The sequence below is a fragment of the Cervus canadensis genome, chromosome 2 (genome assembly GCF_019320065.1).
Source record: "Cervus canadensis isolate Bull #8, Minnesota chromosome 2, ASM1932006v1, whole genome shotgun sequence".
In the NCBI taxonomy this organism is placed as follows: Eukaryota; Metazoa; Chordata; class Mammalia; order Artiodactyla; family Cervidae; genus Cervus; species Cervus canadensis.
The window spans coordinates 94,674,928-94,698,012 of NC_057387.1; the positions used below are offsets into that span (position 1 = coordinate 94,674,928).

The window sequence follows — 23,085 nt, forward strand, 5'->3', positions numbered from 1 at the left end:
GTAGACAATGTTTGCTGAATGAAAGAAACAATCCTTCAAAGATCAACTCCCACATCCTGCAACTACCACTGAGCTCTCCTTTTCTCAATTTCTAACACAATTTAGCATTTTATTACAGAATCTTTTTTCATTCAAATTCATATACATCTGAGCATTGGATAAGATGTCTGGAAGGTCTCCTTTCTTTTCCCCAGTCTAATACTAACTTTGTGTTCCTAAGCAAGCCCTATTTCCTAGACAAGGCCCACTTCTTTGGTTTCATGAGGTTACCTGTCCTACTCTCTTTGATGGGGGCAAAATAAGAAAGCAATTGTAAATAACACACATTTTAACTAGAAAGGGTGCAGTAAGTGCTCATATAAGAAGTGTGGGTTTTTTTCCTTTCTTAGGAAGTAGCATAGAGCAGGCTCAAAGTGCAGGTACTGGGGTCAGACTGCCTGGGTCTAAATACTAGCTACACCACTTACTACCTAAAGGACCTACAGAAGTCAGTACCTTAACTTCTCTGCACCTCGGTTTCCTCAAAGATAAAAGAAAAACAGTAATATTATCCACCTCAGAGGACTGTTGACAGAACAAAAGGAGGTAAGGCCCAGCATGTATAAGCACTTAGTAAATATTAGCAATATTAGGATTCCTATTAAACAGGACAAGAGCTTCATCTCTTCCTGTATACTTCCAGCAGACACTCAGCACAGCGCCAGCCATGCTCCAGATCCTACCTGGCAGGAGGGAAACGGCTGACATCCCCTCTGGTGAAAGTAAAACAACGAAGATTTGGACTGCAAGCCCAGGACGCAGGGGATGGAGCAGCAGTTTGGCTATTCTCAGGCTCTGGTTCCCGGTGGAAGATAGCTTCATTCACGAAGTCCCTGGCCTTCAGCTGCTCCAGCTCAGCACTCACATGATCCCCAGAAGCGAAGTTATTGACCAGTGCACCATACTTCTGCTCTGAGAGGAGACTGACCCGGATCGATGGCCAGAGATCTCCAAATTGCACACTGTAGGTCATGTCAAAATTCTGCAGAGCCAGTCGAGTAGCAGGAAATTTGGGCTCTGTGGAAGCCTGGAAGAAAGAGAACAGGCTTATAGGTCTTCCAGTCCTCTATCCCCTTACTGCCTGAGCCCACCACCACCTTAGAGTGCTGGGGCAAATATGGATCCAGCTAGTGCCCACTCCTGCTTTCGCATCGTGCCTCTGCCTGCCAGAGAAAAAGTGTATGAGAGAAAAGTAGTGGCCTTTCTAACTCAGTGTTGTGAAAGTAAACTCTAGCTCTCACAATAGCATGTGGGTGTCACCAAAAATGAGGGCACTCCTTGAGACCTAGGAGAGGACTCTTGAGGTAAGTCTATAGAAGGTTGGTAGCAACTATAGAGACCCTGGGCAAAGAACAGATTTAAAGATGGAAGACATTTTTTTCTTTCTGAATAGTCCTTCCATTTTCTAAAGCACTTTCACATCTCCTAGTTTAGATGAGCACCATAAGAGACGGAGCAGTGGGATACAAAAAATATCAACCTTCTACATTTGGTGGAGAAGAGAGGGTAACTTACCTAAAGGTCATGCAGTGACTGACACCACAATGCTCAGTATCACAGGCCTGAGGGTCATTTGGGGAAAGTTCCCAGATTCCAGGAAGGTGGGATGAGAAGAGCTCACAGAAACCTTGAAGTGTGAATCAAAGTGGGGACGTACAGAATGACTGCTAAGGAGGTAGCAGAGAGGGGCGTGAGTCAGGCTTGAGGAGTACAGAAATAGGTCGAAAGAGAAAAGCTGAGGAGTCCACAAGTTGGCCCTGGTTGCCACAGCCGGGATGCTTACTATGGCTGGCAGCCCTGTTACTGTCTATGAATTTTGGGTTGGCTTTGATTTTCGGATTGCTTGGAACTCCTTCTCTGCCCTCATTTCTTGTTATGGTGGGGGCTCTTGCTGCGACCATGACCTCTGCTACGGTGGGGACTCTTGCTCTGTCTCAAACTTTTGCCACGGTGGGGACTCTTGCTCTGGCTCCTGCTCTGGCCCTGCCTTCTGCCATGGTGAGGACTCTTGCTTTGGCTCCGACTTCTGTTACGAAGGGCACTCTTGATCGGGCCCTGACTTTTGCTAGGTTGGGTACTTTCACTCTGGCCCTGATCTTCAAGACGTGGAGGACTCTCTTCCTGGTTTTTATTTGTGCTTTCTTGGGTATTACTGCTCCCACTCCAACTTCTGCTAAGATGGAAAGTCTTTCTTTGAGTCCAAGTTGTGCTAGGGTCATGGGCACTCTCACTCTGGCTCCAGCTTGCGCTTTGGTGGGCGTTGTTGCTGTCACTACACTGGCATTCACTAATAACCAAAGTTGAACTACAACTGGCATTAGTACTACAGCTGGAACTCTTGGTTGAAGGCACAGGACAGCTGTAGGGAATCTGGGAGGACTCCTTGTGGGAGTCTCGAGAAGCCATGGAGTAGACGTGGAGGCCACATGGCATAGCATCAAGGTGACCCCGGGCTCTGGGGGCAATGGGTAAATTTTGGGGGTCAAAGGGTGTTCTCAAAGGGATAAAAGAATAGATGTGGGTAGAACAAGGAGGCACCACAGGCTGGCGATGAGGTTGGAGTGGGCCCCGGGGAGTGCTATAGGTGCCACCAGGGGGCACCACAGGCTGGTTATGACACTGAAGGGGACCTGTGCATTGGTTGAGGAGACCAGAGACTAGGCCAGGATCGGGGGTGGGGGGAACCATGGAATATACATGGGTACTGCAGGGGGGTCCTATGAGGGGTCCTCGGGGGCCGGCCTGAGCATAACTACTGGGTAAGACAGGATCACAAGGAAGGCGAAGGGGAAGGGAAGCAGGGATAACTGTTTTGAGGGTTCTGGGAACCACAGCGGGTGCAGTAGTCCCTTGGGGAAGTTCTTTGGGGCAGGAATTTGAGCAAGTTGTGATGGTTGTCACCATACAAGAAGGACCAGAGACGCCAGAAGGGTGGGAGGGAGGTGGAGGAGAGGAGCTGGGCTTGGGGGCCCTGGTCTGGTCAGGAGAGTGCTGGGTGACCAGGGAGTGACATCTGTGGGGAGAACGTGGTTGTTTTACCTCTGAGGATTTGGGAGACTTTGCTTGGGGACAAACGGGCACAGAGACAGGGGATTCCTTACAGCTTCTGCAGGGGGGTGACTGGGGTGGATTCATAAACTGGTTGCCTGGAGGTGAAGGGAAGAAGGCAGAACAAGGACAGTGGGAGGACAGGGGAAGAGGTGGTTCCTGGGGACAGGGGGGACCAGAAATCATAGCACCTGGGGTTATTCGGAGATAAGAGCTACCACCAGTCTCCCAGGAATAAATGGACTCAAAGCAAGGCTTCCTCAAATCCTGTAACTGGGGGTTGCCAGTACTCCCAGGGGATAGGTGGATGGCATAGAAAGGGTTCCCAGGGGCAGGTATGTGAGCCTCTGGGGGAAGATGGGAATAGTGATAAGAGCCCTCCTGAGGTGAGCTGGGAGAACTAGATGTGCCTGGCTGAGAGGGAAGTGGGGAGCCACAATAATTTTTCCCAAAAGTCGGGTCAAGCTGTGGTTTAGGTTCATGAGAGTCTAGATGCTTAACATGGCCATGGTAAAAGTTGTCAGTGGGTGGGGAAGATGCTGAGCAAAGAGGAGGATCATTGTAACTTCTCCCTGAGGACCAGGAAGAGAGCAGAGTAGAGGTCATGGCCCCAGTACCCAAAACCCTCTGAGGAGGTGGAGAAATTATAGGTCTAGTTTCCACATGCCGATGGGCAAGGGGAGGTGAAATTACAAGCCCAGTTCCCAGGGACCTATGAGTAAGAGGAGGTGAAATCATGGGGCCAGTTTCCAAAGGCACATGAGTGAGGGGAGGGGAGGTCATCGGGTTGGTTACCAGGGCTGGAGGGTATCCACCATAGTAACAGAGGTAACTGTGCTGGTCTATGTAAGGGCCTCGGGGACAGGGACGTGGTGTTCTCGGAGGACTGATCCAGCTGCAATGAGCGCTCCGCTGACGGGCAGGGGGTGACCCCACAAGGCGGAACCGCTCAACACAAGGACTTGGAGGGGACGAACCCGACAGGATAGGCTCCCGGCAGGAGGGCCTTCCTAGGTGTGGAGAACAGGGTTCAAAACAACACTCCCCTGGGCGCAGAAGAGCCTGCGGGGTTGGGGAGGGCGGTGGCGGCGGGGAAAGAATCGGTCGGGGTAGGGAGGAGGGCTGGCCGGCTAGGGAAGAAATTCCAGGGCTACAAGTGAGGCCAGAGAAAGGAGCTCTGGACAAGTGGGGTGAGCCCATAAGGTGGGAGGAGTCGCTGCACCTTTTGCCTGGTTGTGGGGAAAGGTCTGGAGGATGGTCGCTATAACCTTTCCCGGGAGCCAGAGGCAGCTCGAGGGTGAGCAATGGGGTTGAATCCTTTCCCGGAGGGCAGCGGAGACCCGGGAGGGAAGGATAAGTCGCTACGTCACTTTCCGAGCGGAGAGAACGGCGGGGCAGGAAGGTCTAGGAGTAAAGGAAGAGAGGAGATCATGAGGGCGGGGGGGGGAGAAAAGGGGAGGGACGGGGAAAGGGAGGAAGGGAAGTGGAAAGGTTAGTGGGGGTCCAGGGAAGGAAACCAAGTGCCGGGAAACGAGAGGCGTGACAGAACTGAAAGAATGAGGGCGGGGTGATGACGTAACTTAGAGGGGCGGAGTCTGGAGTCCGCAGACCTAACTAGAGGGGCAGCCGAAGACTTGTGACGAAATAAAAAGGCGGATAGAGGCGAACACTAAAGAGGTGAGAAGGAAGCACCCAGTCACGCCGCCTGAAGGGTGGGGGAAAGGTGACCCAAAGCGTTCCAGAGGCGCTGGAGTAGCGAAACTAACTGAGGGTGCGAGATGTGACAGGGCTGGAGAAGTTTCCCGAGGGGCGGCGGTAAAAGGCTGCCGTCACTGGACCTTACCCATTTCTTCTTATGTCGTTGTCTCCGCTGGACCGTCGCAAAGTCCGCACGCTTCAGCATGTCCCGAACACCTCTCACTACGAGCGCAGCCATGTCGGCGTGCGCCGCTTTGTAATTCCGACCGGAACCGCAAAAGCAGACGCTCAGGTTCCGGAGAGGTGGTGTGCCCCACTGTGGACGAAAAGGGGGAAGAGTTACGGCTGACTCTCTCCTGGGGCTCCGCCCTCCGATACGAAGCGAGTGCAAACCCCGCCCAGCTAGGGATCTGTTGCTGTTGTTGTTGTTTTTAGTCACTCAGTTGTGTCCGACTCTTTGCGACGCTCTAAACTGTAGCCATCTGGTCCCATCACTTCATGGGAACTAGATGGGGAAACAGTGGAAACTGTTAGACTTTATTTTGGGAGGCTCCAAAATCACTGCAGACGGTGATTGCAGCCATGAAATTAAAAGACGCTTACTCCTTGGAAGGAAAGTTACGACCAACCTAGATAGCATATTAAAAAGCAGAGACATTACTTTGCCAACAAAAGTCCCTCTAGTCAAGGCTACGGTTGTTCCAGTGGTCATGTATGGATGTGAGAGTTGGACTGTGAAGAAAGCTGAGCGCCGAAAAATGGATGCTTTTGAACTGTGGTGTTGGAGAAGACTCTTGAGACTCCCTTGGACTGCAAGGAGATCCAACCGGTCCATCCTAAAGGAGATCAGTCCTGGGTGTTCATTGGAAGGACTGATGCTGAAGCTGAAAACTCCACTACTTTGGCCACCTCATGTGAAGAGTTGACTTATTGGAAAAGACCCTAATGCGGGGAAGGGTTGGGGGCAGGAGGAGAAGGGGATGACAGAGGATGAGATGGTTGGATGGCATCACCGACTGGGTGGACATGGGTTTGGGTAGACTCCAGGAGTTGGTGATGAACAGGGAGGCCTGGCATGCTGTGATTCATGGGATCGCAAAGAGTCGGAAACGACTGAGTGACTGACCTGACTGAAACTGTAGCCCACCAGGCAACTCAGTCCATAGGAATCTCCAGGCCAGAATACTGGAGTGGGTTGCCATTTCCTTCTCCAGGGATCTTTTGAGGGTCTGAAAAAGAGCAGTCATTCGCAGAGAATGGTGGCTCCCTCTGAATGCTTGTAGCTTTAGGAAAGACTCTAAATTCCCCTAACCCAGTTGAGGGATCAAGGAGGACTGCGAACTGATTGTTGAGTACAGAAAGAGTTCAGCTCAGTTCAGTTGCTCAGTCGTGTCCGACTCTTTGCGACCCATGAATCGCAGAATGCCAGGCCTCCCTGTCCATCACCAACTCCCGGAGATTACTCAAACTCATGTCCATTGAGTCAGTGATGCCATCCAGCCATCTCATCCTCTGTCGTCTCCTTCTCCTCCTGCCCCCAATCCCTCCCAACATCAGGGTCTTTTCCAATGAGTGAACTCTTCCCATGAGGTGGCCAAAGTATTGGAGTTTCAGCTTCAGCATCAGTCCTTCCAGTGAACACCCAGGACTGATCTCCTTTAGGATGGACTGGTTGGATCTCCTTGCAGTCCAAGGGAGTCTCAAGAGTCTTCTCCAACACCACAGTTCAAAAGCATCAATTTTTCGGCCCTCAGCTTTCTTCACAGTCCAACTCACATCCATACATGACCACTGGAAAAACCATAGCCTTGACTAGATGGACCTTTGTTGGCAAACTAATGTCTCTGCTTTTTAATATGCTATCTAGGTTGGTCATAACTTTCCTTCCAAGGAGTAAGTGTCTTTTAATTTCATGGCTGCAGTCACCATCTGCAGTGATTTTGGAGCCCAAAAAAACAAAGTCTGACACTGCTTTCACTGTTTCCCCATCTATTTCTCATGAAGTAGTTAGGTAGGCAAAATGAGGCAAGAAGAGCCTTCTAGGCAGAACTTGTATGGAGAGAGATCCAGAGGTAGTGAAAAACGAGGCTGCTGAGGAGGTTTTGCAATGAAGCTGAAGTTTCAGGACATGTCATTTGTCCTCCCCCGTTCAAGGCACATACCTAATTTTTGTATTTTTCTAAAAAGACGGTCTCCCGAATTTTGTAAGCTTCAGGCCACATTACTTTTCCGACAAAGGTCCCTCTAGTCAAAGCTGTGGTTTTTCCAGTAGTCATGTATGGATGTGAGAGTTGGATTATAAAGAAAGCTGAGCGCCAAAGAATTGATGCTTTTGAACTGTGGTGCTGGAGAAGACTCTTGAGAGTCCCTTGGACTGCAAAGGGATCCAACCAGTCCATCCTAAAAGAAATCAGTCCTGAATATTCATTGGAAGGACTGATGCTGAAGCTGAAACTTCAGTACTTTGACCACCTGATGCAAAGAACTGACTCCTTGGAAAAGACCCTGATGCTGGGAAAGATGGAAGGCAGGAGGAGAAGGGGACAACAGGGGATGAGATGGTTGTATGGCATCACCGATTTGATGTACATAAGTTTGAGCAAGCTCTGGGAGTTGGTGATGGACAGGGAAGCCTGGTGTGCGTCCATGGGGCCGCAAAGAATCTGACACGACTGAGCCACTGAACTGAGACCCTGCAGAACTTGACTTCACCATAGGAGCCAGTGAAGAGGAGGGACATGATCAGATAATTGTTTTTTAAAATGATCATCTGATAGCCAATGATCAGTGCAGATGGGAGGAAAGTAGAGAGATCAGATGAGAGAAGATCATGGTCTGGATTGTGTCGTGGCTGTGAAGATGGAGAGAAAAGGATGAATTCCACTTACAGAGGAGAGAGAAGTACAGAACTTGTTGACTGGCCTTATCTATAATAGTACAGATGACACCACCAGTTAATAGCTGTCCTCTTACCCTGGTGTTATTCTTATGACTTGTCACCTGATATGTATTTATTTTCTTATAGTCTGCTAAATAATTTTCAAAAGGTTAAAAACATAACTTATAAAATTATAAAATGAACACATGCCAAAGACTTTATTCATCATCATAAACTGCTTAACCATTATTATCCTAAATAATGGGGGAACCAGTGAGATGGTAAGACTTGTTCAAATAAGAATTTGAGTTTCAGAGATTTGGATTATCAGCCAGAGGAATGCTGAAATGAATTTGCTAATAGTTGCAGAAACACTAATATCCTATTAAGCAATAAACTGTACTGTTAGAGATTAACTCTTTTACCAGAGGGAATTAAATTCCATCTCTAGTGGACAAAAATTCATTTGCATTTCTATGGATAAGAATTATTTGCATTGCTTGCAGACAGGATTTGCATTGCCATCAGTTTTTTACAAGTTAACCTCTATTGGTACAAAGTTGTAAGATTACCTAGTAATGTGAAGTCAATCAAAGGTATGCATGCATGCTAAGTTGCTTCAGTCATGTCCAACTCTTTGCGACCCTATGGACCTGTAGCCTGCCAAGTTCCTCTGTCCATGGGATTCTCCAGGCAAGAATATTGGAGTGGTTTGCCATGCCTTTATCCAGGAGGTCTCAAGCCAGGGATTGAACCCACATCTCTTATGTCTCCTCCATTGGCAGGTGGGTTCTTTTCCACTAGCGCAACCTGGAAAGTCCGTTAATTAAAGGTATACCCCAGCACTACAATAAAATATCACCCAGTTATCTTCTGGGATTTACAAGCCCATTTACAAGCTCTGGACAATTTTTCTGGATGTCTCCCATCATTAGGATGTATATTTTTAAAAGCAAGGATTTTGTTTAATTCATTGTTGAATTATCAGCCCCTAGTACTGTATATGGTACATAGTTAGCTCTCAAATATTTATTGAATGAGTGAGTGAAAAATGAGAAAGCAGAGATGTGAGTGTAAACAGTTTCCCCAAGAAGTTTGTTACAGGAACCTAGCAATCATAAAGTAGAGGGAGGTATGTGTATAGAGAAAGACCTTTTTTTTAAAAGCTCATAGTAATACCCTATATGGGAAGAGTCTGCAAAATAATGAATATATGTATATGTGTAACTGAATCACTTTGCTGTATACCTTACTCCATATGTATACTCCATACCAAATATGGAGTGTCAGGACCACAGCCATAATCTCCCTGGGAAGGGACCCTTCCCACTCCAAACCTCAGTTTACCCATCTAGAAATTGGGGGAACAAGGGGAGAGGGTTGTACTAGATCAATGATTCTCAAACATTTTGGTCTCGGGACCCCTTTAAAATCTTAATGATTGTGTTAAGTAAAGGTTATTTCCATCCCAAAAAAATAAAATCTTAATGATTATTGAGAATTATTGAGATTTTGTTTCCTTTATCAGTATTTGCAAGCTTAGAAATTAAAACAAATTTTTAAAAATATTTATTCATTAAAAATAATAATAAGCCCATTACATGCTACCATAAATATTTATATGAAAAATAACTATATTTTCCTAAAAGAAGTTTAGTCAAAAGATTGGCATTGTTTTAAAAATCTCTTGCAAAGGGACTTCCCTGGTGGTCCGGTGGCTAAGACTCTGCGTTTGCAGTCCGAGGGGCCCAGGTTTGATCCCTGGTCAGGAAACTAGATCCCACATGCTGCAACTAAGACCCAGTGCAGCCAAATAAAATAAATTTTTAAAATATATTAAAAAAACAAGTCTCTTGCAAATTAATGTCTGGCTTAGTAAAGCTGGATTCTTAGATATTCTTCCTCAGTTCAGTTCAGTCATGTCCGACTCTTTGCAACCCCATGGACTGCAGCACACCAGGCCTCCGTGTCCATCACCAACTCCCGGAGTTTACTCAAACTCATGCCCATTGAGTCGATGATGCCATCCAACCATCTCATCCTCTGCCACCCCCTTCTCCTCCCGCCTTCAGTCTTTCCCAGCATCAGGGTCTTTTTCAAATGAGTCAGCTCTTCACATCAGGTGGCCAAAATTCTTCCTCGGTGTGTTGTAATATGTTGTTTTAATTGAAGTATACATAAAAAAATCCAGTCTCACACAAATATATAGTTAGAAAAGAGAGGTATATTTTTATAGCTTTTCAAGATAACTATGAATATTCTTTGATACTACACCAAAATTTGACAAGTGGTAGTTTCCTTTAAGGCAGTAGCAATGTGAAATCTGAAACCATATCAAGAACTTTTCATAGTCTGTTTGTTACATTAAAATCTGTTCAGTTCAGTTCAGTCACTCAGTCGTGTCCGACTCTTTGCAACCCCATGAGCCGCAGCACGCCAGGCCTCCCTGTTCACCAACTCCCGAAGTTCACCCAAACCCATGTTCATCAAGTCGGTGATGCCATCCAACTGTCTCATCCTCTGTCGTCCCCTTCTCCTCCTGCCCTCAATCTTTCCCAGCATCAGAGTCTTTTCAAATGAGTCAGCTCTTCGCATCAGGTGGCCAAAGTATTGGAGTTTCAGCTTCAACATCAGTCCTTCCAATGAACACCCAGGACTGATCTCCTTTAGGATGGACTGGTTGGATCTCCTTGCAGTCCAAGGGACTCTCAATCTTCTCCAACACCACAGTTCAAAAGCATCAATTCTTCTGCGCTCAGCTTTCTTTATAGTCCAACTCTCACATCCATACATGACCACTGGAAAAACCATAGCCTTGACTAGATGGACCTTTGTTGGCAAAGTAATGTCTCTGCTTTTTAATATGCTGTCTAGGTTGGTCATAACTTTCCTTCCAAGGAGTAAGCGTCTTTTAATTTCATGGCTGCAATCACCATCTGCAGTGATTTTGGAGCCCAAAAAAATAAGTCTGACACTGTTTCCACTGTTTCCCCATCTATTTGCCATGAAGTGATGGGACCAGATGCCATGATCTTAGTTTTCTGAATGTTGAGCTTTAAGCCAACTTTTTCACTCTCCTCTTTCACTTTCATCAAGAGGCTCTTTAGTTCTTCTTCACTTTCTGCCATAGGGTGGTGTCATCTGCATATCTGAGGTTATTGATATTTCTCCTGGCAATCTTGATTCCAGCTTGTACTTCTTCCAGCCCAGTGTTTCTCATGATGTACTCTGCATATAAGTTAAATAAGCAGGGTGACAATATACAGCCTTGACATACTCCTTTTCCTATTTGGAACCAGTCTGTTCTTCCATGTCCATTTCTAACTGTTGCTTCCTCGTCTGCTTACAGATTTCTCAGGAGGCAGGTCAGGTGGTCTGGTATTGCCATCTGTTTCAGAATTTTCCACAGTTTATTGTGATCCATACAGTCAAAGGCTTTGGCATAGTCATTAAGCAGAAATAGATGTCTTTCTGGAACTCTCTTGCTTTTTCAGTTATCCAGCGGGTGTTGGCAATTTGATCTCTGGTTCCTCTGCCTTTTCTAAAACCAGCTTGAACATCTGGAAGTTCACGGTTCACGTATTGCTGAAGCCTGTCTTGGAGAATTTTGAGCATTACTTTACTAGCGTGTGAGATGAGTGCAATGGTGCAGTAGTTTGAGCATTCTTTGGCATTGCCTTTCTTTGGGATTGGAATGAAAACTGACCTTTTCCAGTCCTGTGGCCACTGCTGAGTTTTCCAAATTTGCTGGCATATTGAGTGCAGCACTTTCACAGCATCATCTTTCAGGATTTGAAATAGCTCAACTGGAATTCCATCACCTCCACTAACTTTGTTCATAGTGATGCTTCCTAAGGCCCACTTGACTTCACATTCCAGGATGTCTGGCTCTAGGCAAGTGATCACACCATCATGATTATCTGGGTCGTGAAGATCTTTTTTGTACAGTTCTTCTGTGTATTCTTGCCACCTCTTCTTAATATCTTCTGCTTCTGTTAGATCCCTACCATTTATGTCCTTTATTGGCCCCATCTTTGCATAAAATGTTCCCTTGGTATCTCTAATTTTCTTGAGGAGATCTCTAGTCTTTCCCATTCTATTGGTTTCCTCTATTTCTTTGCATTGATCACTGAGGAAAGCTTTCTTATCTCTCCTGGCTATTCTTTGGAACTCTGCATTCAAATGGGCATTTCTTTCCTTTTTCCCCTTTGCTTTTCGCTTCCCTTCTTTTCACACCTATTTGTAAGGCCCCCTCAGACAGTCATTTTGCTTTTTGCATTTCTTTTTCTTGGAGATGGTCTTGATTCCTGTCTCCTGTACAATGTCACAAACCTCCGTCCATAGTTCATCAGGCACTCTGTCTATCAGATCTAGTCCCTTAAATCTATTTCTCACTTCCACTGTATAGTCATAAGGGATTTGATTTAGGTCATACCTGAATGGTCTAGTGGTTTTCTCCACTTTGTTCAATTTAAGTCTGAATTTGGCAATAAGGAGTTCATGATCTGAGCCATAGTCAGCTCCTGGCCTTGTTTTGCTGACTGTATAGAGCTTCTCCATCTTTGGCTGCAAAGAATATAATCAATCTGATTTCGGTGTCGACCATCTGGTGATGTCCATGTGTAGAGTCTTCTCTTGTGTTGTTGGAAGAAGGTGTTTGCTATGACCAGTTGGTTCTCTTGGCAGAACTCTATTAGCCTTTGCCCTGCTTCATTCTGTACTCCAAGACCAAATTTGCCTCTTACTCCAGGAGTTTCTTGACTTCCTACTTTTGTATTCCAGTCCCCTATAATGAAAAGGACATCTTTTTTGGCTGTTAGTTCTAGAAGGTCTTGTAGGTCTTCATAGAACTGTTCAACTTCAGCTTTCAGCATTACTGGTCGGGGCATAGACTTGGATTACCATGATAAAATCTGTTGGTCTGTCTTGTACTTTCATCGAATCTTTTGCCTGTTGCATAATTGTTAGATCCTACAGTGGTTATTTGGAAATTGTTGGTTCACTGAGTTATGCAGAACTTCCACGTTTTCATATTCATTATATAATATAAAAAATCAAATTTGTTAATATCACTGCTCATCTCATCAGAAAATTCTTTAAATGTTAAGAAGTTTTTAAGCTCACAGTGGTGGGTATAAATTTTTCAGAATCGTAATTTTTTATTAAAAGTGCAAATTGTATTTTTGGCAACAAATACTATCAATTGACAGTTTTCCTCAAAGTGGCTTTCTTACTTTACTTCTCAAGAAAATGCTAGCATATTAAAATACAATTGATTTTTGTCAACTGATCATGTATCTTGAAACCTTGTTAAATGCAATTATGTTTTAGTAGCCTTTTTGGAAATCTTCTAAGACATTCTGTGCACAAAACTTGTCTTTTATGGAGTCACTTTTACTCATTTTTTAAAATTAATTTATTTATTTTTGACTGCACTGAGTCTTCATTGCTGTATTTGGGCTTTCTCTGGTTGAGCCAAGCAGGGGCTACTCTTCGTTGCAGGGCAGTGACTTCACTTGTTATGGAGCAAAGACTCTAGGCTCCAGGACTTCCAGTAGTTGGGGCACACAGGCTCAGCAGTTTCGGCTTGCAGGCCCTAGAGCTTGGGATCAGTAGTTTTGCACAGGCTTAGTTGCTCTGTGGCATGTGGAATATTCCCAGACAAGGGATCGAACCCATGTTCCGTGCATTGGCAGGGGTATTCTTATCCACTGCCCCACCAGGGAATTCCCAGTTTTACTTCTTTTTTTCCAGTCTATATACCTTTTTTTTCCTTTGCCTTACTCTGCTGGTTATGACTTACAGTACGCTGTTAAATACAAGTAGCAGTAGTAGACAAGATGTCTTATCTTGTTTCCATTCTTCAGGGGAAAACATTCAGTAATTTGCCATTATACATGACATTTACTAGACTGAGGAAGTGCCCTTCTGTTCCTAGTTTGCTGAGGTTTTTTGAGTCATGAAGCGTTGTTCATGTTTCTTCAAATGCTTTTCCTGTATCTATTGAAATGATCCTATGGCTATTCTTCTTTATTCTGTTAATATGATGAATTATATGGATTGATTTTTGAATGATGAACCAATGTTAAAAACTAAGTTTTCAATTTTGCAGAGGGGAGCGGAGTAAGGAGGAAGGAAAGGTTTTAAATTATGAATTCAACTTCTTTCCTTGATAGAGGGCGGTGGTTTTCAACCACAGGTGATTTTTGCCCACAGGAGATATTTGGTAACATTTGGAGCTGTTTTGGGTGTTACAGCTGGGTGGTGCCTCTGGCATCTAGTGGGTAAAGGCTAGGGATACTATTGAAAACCCTGCAATACACAGAACTGTCCCCTCATACAAAAAATTTATCCAGCCCAAAAAGTCAATAGTGCTGAGGTTAAGAAACCCTGATTTGAATTTCCTAATTCTTCTTGTACCAGTTTTGATAATTTGAGTCTTTTCAAGTGTCTGTTCATTTCACCTAGGTTGTAAAATTTCTACACCTAAAATTATTCAGAATATTCCGTTGTTGTTATCCTGTTAGTGTCTATAAGCAGTGGGCATCAAACCACAGCCGTAAGCCAAATCAGCCTGCAGCCTGCTTTTGAAATATTGTTTTAGCACAGCCACACCTTTCTTTATTATGGCGCCTTTGCTGCTAAACAGAGCTGAGTGCTTAGGATCTGAATCTTTACAGAGAATGGTTGCTGACCCCTGCTTTATACAAACTATAGCAATGTTGTCTCTCTAGTTACTATAACTTATGTATGAAGTTTTTTTTGTTGTTGTTTTTTGTTTTGTTTTCATTTTTTTGGTCGCACCACATGATATGTGGGATCTTAGTTCCCTGATCAAGGGTGGAACCCATGCCTCCTACAGTGGAAGCGTGAAGTCTGAACCACTGAACCACCAGGGAAATCCCTGTCTTGTCTTTTATACTTTATCAGCCTAACTAGAGGTTATTCTATTTTATCAAACTTTGTAAGAGCCAGCTTTTGATTTTGTTGGTTTTCTTCTTTGTTTCTTTTCTATTCACAGATTTCTACTCTTTATAATTTCTTCCTACCAAATTTACTCTTTTTATTGTTAGCTATCCCTTAAAGAAATTTTTAATAGATGAAATATCTAGTATATTTACCCATATAGTTACCATTTCTGGGACTACTCATTCTTTGTGTAGACCAAAATTTCCATTTAGTATAATATATTTTTCTGAAGAACTTCCTTTAATATTTCCTGTCGTCCAAGTTCTGCTGACAGTGAATTCTTGCTTTTTGTTTGTTTAAAACATCTTTTTTTGTTTTCTTTACTATTGCACTACCATGGGTTTTTTACATTATATAAGTTTCATGTGTACAACATATTTCTACTTCTGTATATACTACAACGTTTTTGTTTTTGTTTGTTCAGTTGCTAAGTCGTGTCCAACTCTTTTGCAACCCCATAGACTATAGCCCGCCAGGCTCCTCTGTCCATGAGATTTCTCAGGCAATAATACTGAAGTGAGTTGCCGTTTCCTCCTCCAGGGCATCTTCCTGACCCAGGGATCAAACCGGCATCTCCTGCATTGCAGGCAGATTCTTTACCACTGAGCCACCTGGAAAAGCCCACACTACAGTGTGCTCACCACCAAAAATTTAGTTTCCATTTGTCACCATAAAGTTGGCTCCACTTACCCATTTCACCCTTCCTCCCATCCCCTTCCTCCCCACCCCTTCCTCCCTCCCCACCTCCTGCCTTTCCCCTCTTAACCACTTCTCTGTCTTTAGAACATCTTTATTTTGCTTTCATTTAAGGTATTTTCACAAGAAACAGAACTCTTGGGTCAATTTATAGTTCTTTCAACACTTTAAAGATGAGTTGTTTCTAATGAGAAGTATGTAGTAATTCTTAGTATGTAATACGTCTTTTCTGTTTTAAGATTTGCATCACTGGTTTTCAGAACTTTGAAAATAAATGACTTGGTGTGGTGTGTATTTATTCTGGTTGGGGTCTATTGAGCTTCTGGGAACTGTGAATTTGTAGTTTTCATCAAATTTGGAAAAAAATGTTAATATAATTTTATTTATTTATTTTTGCCTGTGTTGGGTCTCCATTGATTTGCATGGGCTTTCCCTAGTTGCAGTGCAAGGGGGCTACCCTTAGTTGCAGTGTGCCGGCTTCTCATTGCAGTGGCTTCTCTTGTTGTAGACCACAGGCTGTAGGTACCTGGGCTTCAGTAGTTGCAGCATGTGGGCTCAGTGGTGTGGCACACAGGCTTAACTGCTCTGTGACACGTGAAATCTTCCCAGACCAGGAATCAAACCCACATCCCCTGTGTTGGAAGGCAGATTCTTATCCACTGAACCACCAGGAAAGTCCAAATGTGGAAAATTTTAATCATTACTGCTTTAGATACTTGTTCTTGCCCCTCCATTAACCCCTTCCCCCTCTTTTCTGGGCCATTTGATATAGTGCCTCAGCTTACTTTTCCTGTGTTCATTTATTTTTAGTGTTTCCTTTCTCTTGTGCTTCAGTTTTTATACTTTCTGTTGTTATGTATTCAAGAATATTCCGGTACACTCATTTTTCCTTCTTTAGCAGCATCTAATCTTTTGTTAATCTTGTCCAGTGAATTTTTTATTTCAGATATTGTATTTTTAAGCTTTGGAAATTATATGTGATTCGTTTTCATATTTTCTACTTCCTTTCTCATTATGTTGATTGCCATTAAACCCTTGAGCATATTTGTAATAGCAGTTTCAATGTCTTTGTCTACTGTCTTATCATCTCTATCATTCTGGGTCTGTTTAATTTTTTTAAATTAAAGTATAGTTGATTTACAATGTTGTGTTAGTTTCAGGAGGACAGCACTGTGATACAGCCATGTATATATATATATATATGTTCTTTTTCAGATTCTTTTCCTTATAGGTTATTATAAAATATTGAGTATAGATCCCTGAGCTATATAGTAGGTCCTTGTTGGTTATCTATTTTATATATAGTAATGTGTACATGTTAATCCCGAACTCTTAATTTATCCCTCCCCTTCTTTGGTAACTTTTCCCTTTTGGTAGCCACAACTTTTGCTTTCTGTGTCTTTAGGTCTATTTCTGTTCTGTAAATAAGTTCATGTATATATAATTTCCACATACAGGCATTATCATGTGATATTTGTCTTTCTCTGTCTAGTTTCTTTCACTTTAGTCTGATAACGTCTAGGTTTACCCATCTTGCTGCAAGTGGCATTATTTCATTCTGTTTTGTGGCTGAGTAATATTCTGTTGTGCATACATACCACATCTTTATCCATTCATCTGTAGATGGACATTTAGGTTGCTCCCATGTCTTGGGTATTGTAAATAGTGCTGCAGTGGGCATCAAGGTACATGTATCTTTTTGAATTATAGTTTTCTCCAGATACATGCCCAAGAGTCTGTTTACTATTTTTCTCCTGGTCACATTTACCTGCTTCTTTGTATGTCTGGCAGTTTTTTATTTTTTTTTTACTAAGCACTTGGTATTGTGAAATTTACATTGTTGAATGCTGGATTTTGCTGTCTTCTTTAAAATGTCTTGGAATTTGTTCTGGCAGGCACTCAGGGTTTTTGTGTGTTTTTGAATCAGCTTGATACTTTCACGGTTCCTTTTTTAAAGATTTGTTATAGCCTATCTTGAGTAGCTTCTCTCTATGGCTAGTTTTAGCCCTGGAGAGGTATCCCTTTCTGGAGTTCAAGTTGAATGGGAATTCTCCACAATAGCTGGTCAAAACTCAAACATCTCCTAGCCCTCTGCTTACAGCTTTGGGAATTACTTAGTTTACAGTTACCCAGTAGTTGCCTGGGTATGTGAAGTTTCATTCTACTCATTTGCAGCTTAGTATTCAGCAACACACTTAAGCATCCTCTAAGATGAATTAAGAGCTAGCTCTCTATGATAACTCCTTCCTTTTTATGATAAAACAAGATAGTAACACTTTGCTAAATATTCACTAAAATCTGAGTAATGAGTTTAGGGCTGTTCACTGTAAAATTTCAACTTTGTTGTTTGTTTGAAAACTTAATCGATGTTTGAAAATGATTGGATTACATACAACAAATATAGTACTACCATGTACAGTAAATCCCCTACATATGAACAAGTTCTGTTCCATGAGCACATTCAAAAGTCCAATTTGTAAGTTCAACAAAGTTAGCCTAGGCACCCAACTAACACAATCGGCTGTATAGTACTATACTAATAGGGTTCGAATACTTTATACACAAATAATACATTAAAAAACAAAAAATAAACAAAACAGTTTTAATCTTACAGTACAGTACCTTGAAAAGTATAGTATTACAGTACATACATACAGGGGCTGGCATCAAGTGAACAGACAAAAAGAGATACTGATTGGAGGAGGGAGAGGAGATAGCAGAGCTGAAGGATCATCAGCAATAGGAGACGGAGGGCAAGCTGCAATTTCACTCCACATGATGTTGATGGCACAGATTCTGGTTCTTTGCTGGATTCAATTCTATCTGCTCTCTTGAAAAAATGATCCAGTGATGTCTGGGTAGTAGCTCTTTTTTCTCATCATAGATGACCCCGTAGCACTAGACTGCATTCTGAACAACTGTTGCAGGCTTCATGTACTGTTCTATGTTTGGGTCAAAAATTCACCTCAAAAACTAACAGTGCCTCCTCAAAGAAAACCCCCCTCCATTTCCTGTGTCATAATTCTCTTCAGTTCTTCACTTAGTTCTTTTACCTCTTTCCTCTCTTCGTCCTTTCTCTGGGCCTCCAATTCTATCAGATTTCCTTCTCATGTTGCACAAGAGCTTAATGAAATCGTCCCCTTACAGATCTAGCTCCAGCTTCTCACTGAGGGTCACTGAGTTGCTGAAGATCTCTTTGGACTCTTCATCCACCTTCTCAAATCCATGAAAATCATGAACAAACTGTGGGCAAAGTTTCTTCCAAACCACATTCATGGTGACAGCAGTAACTTCATGCCAAGCAAAGTCAGTTTGTTTTTTTTTAGTGGCCTTGTAGATGTTACAGTCCTTTCAAAATTAACACAAGGTTGTTCCTAATTCATCATTCACCTTTATATCTGATGAAAAATGTGATGGAAAGTCACTCTAACTCCCTTGTCCGTAGGTTGGATGAGCGACATAGTATTTGATGACAGATGCACTGCTTTGACGTTGGGATGAGAGCCATCCATGAATGGGGTGACCCAGAGTATTGTCAAGCAGCAAAAGACTATTGAATAGGACGTACCTTCCAAGCAAGATTTCTCTACCTCTGGGATGAAGTGGTGGAAAAATCAGTTCTGAAAAATGGTCTGTGAAACCCAGGCTTTGGAGTTACTATTTCACACAACAAGGAGAGCCTTTGGCTATGTTTTTAAGGGCTTTTGGGTTCTCTGAATGATAAACGAGGAGAAGCTGCAGCTTCAAATCACTGGAAACATTGCCACCAAACAACAGAGTTAGCCTAACCTTTGCTGCTTTATCGTCTGGCATCAACTTTTCCTCCTTACTGATGTAACTTTGATCTGGAATCCTCTTCCAATACAGTCCTGTCTCATCCACATTAAGAAACCTCCTCAGGTAAATAAGTGCCTTCACCAGTAATTTCTTGCATTTCAGTAAATTCCTGGGCAGCTACCATATCTGCACTTGCTACCTCACCACTTACTTTTACATTGTAAAGATTGGTTCTAGCCTTGGACCGATGAAACCTGCCACATATAGTATTAAAAGATGTGCTCTCTGATTCTTCGCTGTGTTTCTTCTTCAAGTCTTCCTAAAGGCTTTTAGCTTTCTCTTGAATCAGTATTAAGCTAAGCAGAACTTGACAGTGTTGTTGATCCTGCATCCACACACCGAGATATTTCTCTATCGCTTTTCTACATTTCTTTGATATTATTGTTGGCAATATTAGCACAGATTTCACATGTTCCATGATCTTGTTCTTTAGAATAGTGCGATTCATGTTATAAGAACAAGTGACGTCTACTATCTTTTCATCTCACCCCACCCTCAATTATTTTCACTTTTGTTTCCATTGTTATTGCTTGGTGCTTCTTAGCAGTACCAGCTACATCACTGCTGCTTTTACACTTGCTTCTGGACATCCTGTGCTTGAAATAAAGATACTGCGCTACTGTACTATACAGCACACAAAAGCACAACCACTTTTAGACGATGCATGCGTGTGACAATGTGTGCCAGACATGTGAACTTACCTGACTGGACATGCAAACACATGTTCACATCTTTGAAAGTTCAAAACTTGAAGGTTCGTATGAAGGGAACTTACTGTATTTAGGTATTTGGGAGGATTATACGTAACTGTTGACGTGGGTTCTAAGTCAGAAATGGTTGGAAGATGCTGGCCATCCCTGTAGTTAGGACAATAGGCTCAAAGAGCTTCTAAATTAAAGTGGCCCTTTGCCCCACTTTTTCCAAACACAGTCCTTCAGATTCTCAGAAGCTCCATTACCATGCATGCCTGTGAAGCCTTAGTCTTGCAGGCTATATTGAATATCAGTCTGCTGATTACTTCTGAAGCACAAAGCACTCGTTTCTGGCATGGCTCACTTTCTGTGTATGATTATTTACATATAGGTCTTTCTCATGTGCAAACTAAAGGTTGCAAACTAGTGAGCTAAAGCCCCAGCCCATAGGTGTGTTTTATTTAGCCTAATGCTTTGAAAAGTTAGTTGTTCACATTTAACAACTGGGAGATTTCACATAAAACAAGTGATCTGGCAACACTGGTTGTGCCTTTCTACAAAGCTAACAGTTGACTGCAGTATAAAGGCAATTTTCCAGGGCCTGGAGGGCCTGCTTCCCTCATTTATCACTCAGATGCAACTTCTAGTCCTCTGCTGTCTAACATAGTAACCGCACAGGACTATTGAACATAAATTAATTCAAAGTTATAATTAAATAAAATTTAAAACTCAGTACCTGTCACATTAGCCACATTAGCATATTGGACAATACAGAAGAGAACTTTGTCGTCACTGCGCACTGCTCTATTGAACAGTGCTGACCTAGCCTGTCTCCCCAATTGGAACAGCGAACATTTTTGCCTATCCCTTAGGCAACATACTTTATTAGTGATAACTGTGGAGCCTCATCACAATTTACTGTTTTTATGGGGAAATGTGCCAAGTTCTAACTCTAGACATAGGCTTATGGATGGTTCACAGGACTACAAGTTGGCCTCTATTCCACATGCTTGGAACTTACTACAATGTTTTTGTTTTTAATAATTCCAAGCTTTAACATTAAGTCACTGTCATCTAACTCAGACTCTGTTTAAGTTTTACCAACTGTCCCAGTAATATCCTTAACAAAAGGATCCAGGTTACAGCCACATGTTGCATGTGTTGTTGTCTCCTGTGTGAAATGGTTCAGCAGTCTTCCTTGACTATCACACCCTTGACACAAGTAAGGATTATTTTGTACAATGTACTATTTTATAGAATGTTCCTCAATTTATCTGGTTGGATTTATCTTACCTATTTCTTACAGGAATCTGTGATGCTGTATTCTTCTTATTGCTGCCTATAGGAGGTCCATTTATCTGTCCCATTATGGATGATGTCAGCTTTCATCTGTCTGCTAGACTTCTCCAGTGTACTTTCTCCTTTAATAAAACATATATCCCCTTCTTACCAAACTTTCAGTTGATTCACTTACTTATATAATTAGTATGATTCATGGATTTCTGCTTTATTCAGTGAGTTATAATCCACTACTTTCATGTTTGTTTTTTTTTTTTTTTCACAAATAGACCAACTTTAATAGATATTATTTTGTATTTATATAGCGCCTTCTTCGAGAACCTTAGATGCTTTACAGACATTGTATCTAATTAATCCCCACAACAACCCTGTGAGGTAGGTATTACTCCCATTTTACAAGATAGGGAGACTGAAGCACACAGAGGTTAAGTGACTTGCCCAAGGTCACACAATTAAATTCACTGAAGAGCCAGGACCTGAGCGCCTTAGCCTCCCGGCTCCCAGGTTAAATACCTCAGGAGAGAAATCTTCAATGAAAAAGTAGCTTTAAAGAAAGTATCAAGAGTAGTATGTTATGGAAGTGAGGTCTTTCTACTGCCATCAAGGAAAGGAAAAACTCTACACGGATGGTTAGAGGCGACGAGACCCATATATTACACACCACCCCCCTCCCTTTGCCTAGAGTCTCAGGGCTCCTGTCTCCAGCCAGCTTCTAAAGGTACCGCTGCCAAGGCAGAAGCCGTGTGACTTAGAAGTGAGACTTAATTCAGAATATTTACTTTCAGTTACGGTAATTCATAGATATTCTTACCCCAATACACAAAATGCGGGACAGCCATCCCAACAAACATGTACACAGTTAGACAGCAATCACCACCGTGTACAAGTGAAACCCGCCTCTCCTTTCAGTTGGTCAGCCAACACACAACCTCATGTCACTTTCTAGACGCGTCACTTTTCTCCCTCTGTCTGCATTTCATGTTTTTAATGCTCAAGTTGTCCCAGATTTGGCTAGGGGTTTTTATGTTACTTTTGATATGTCCCTATCATTCTTTGAGCACTTCCTTCTCTCTGAATCAAATGTTCAGGTTGATCTTATACTTTCCCCACCCCAGGCTTGGAATCACCCATTTCTCCAAGCCCTGGATCCTTTGACTGGATAATAAAGCCCTCTTTGTGGGCCAAGGTGAAGAATGTATACATTCCCTACATATACACATTGGCATCTGCATTTACTTACACTGAAATTTGTATTTATTTAGTTCATACCAATAACACTGCAGGCTTCATTCTGGTTTTATCCTCTTCTATATTCATAACTCCATTTTCTGCTAGCTCTCATTATCTCCAATATATCAACTTACTGGATCAATTCCCCCTGTATGTATGTACCCAATCTCCCATTGCCAGCGCTGACTGGCCAGGTCCTCTTTCCTCACCCTGTTTAGACTCCAGTACCCCTCTCTTGATGAAAGTGAAAGAGGAGAGTGAAAAAGTTGGCTTAAAGCTCACTCAATATTCAGAAAACTAAGATCATGGCATCTGGTCTCATCACTTCATGGGAAACAGATGGGGAAACAGTGGAAGCAGTGTCAGACTTTATTTTTTGGGGCTCCAAAATCACTGCAGATGGTGACTGCAGCCATGAAATTAAAAGACGCTTACTCCTTGGAAGGAAAGTTATGACCAACCTAGATAGCAGAGACATTAAAAAGAAATATTAAAAAGAGACATTACTTTGCCAACAAAGGTCCATCTAGTCAAGGCTATGGTTTTTCCAGTAGTCATGTATGGATGTGAGAGTTGGACTGTGAAGAAAGCTGAGGGCCGAAAAATTGATGCTTTTGAACTGTGGTGTTGGAGAAGACTCTTGAGACTCCCTTGGACTGCAAGGAGATCCAACCAGTCCATCCTAAAGGAGATCAGTCC

At 42.8% G+C, this 23,085-nt stretch overlaps 1 protein-coding gene and 1 long non-coding RNA gene across 2 annotated transcripts in view; one reads left to right on the plus strand and one right to left on the minus strand.

Moving 5' to 3' along the window:
- NSUN4 (NOP2/Sun RNA methyltransferase 4) overlaps window positions 1-5,107 on the minus strand; it is a 20,711-nt gene extending 15,604 nt beyond the window's left edge. The window contains exons 1-2 of the mRNA XM_043461450.1: window positions 4,931-5,107; window positions 723-1,066 (exon numbers count right to left, since the gene is read on the minus strand). Of these exons, the coding sequence (XP_043317385.1) occupies window positions 723-1,066; window positions 4,931-5,023 (437 nt within the window). The 5' untranslated portion in view covers window positions 5,024-5,107. The remainder of the gene's footprint in view (window positions 1-722; window positions 1,067-4,930) is intronic.
- Window positions 4,715-21,375, plus strand: LOC122437029. The gene is made up of 3 exons (XR_006268165.1): window positions 4,715-4,764; window positions 18,774-19,228; window positions 21,164-21,375. It is a non-coding gene; the product is annotated as an uncharacterized LOC122437029 (long non-coding RNA).
- Window positions 21,376-23,085: the final 1,710 nt, after the last annotated feature.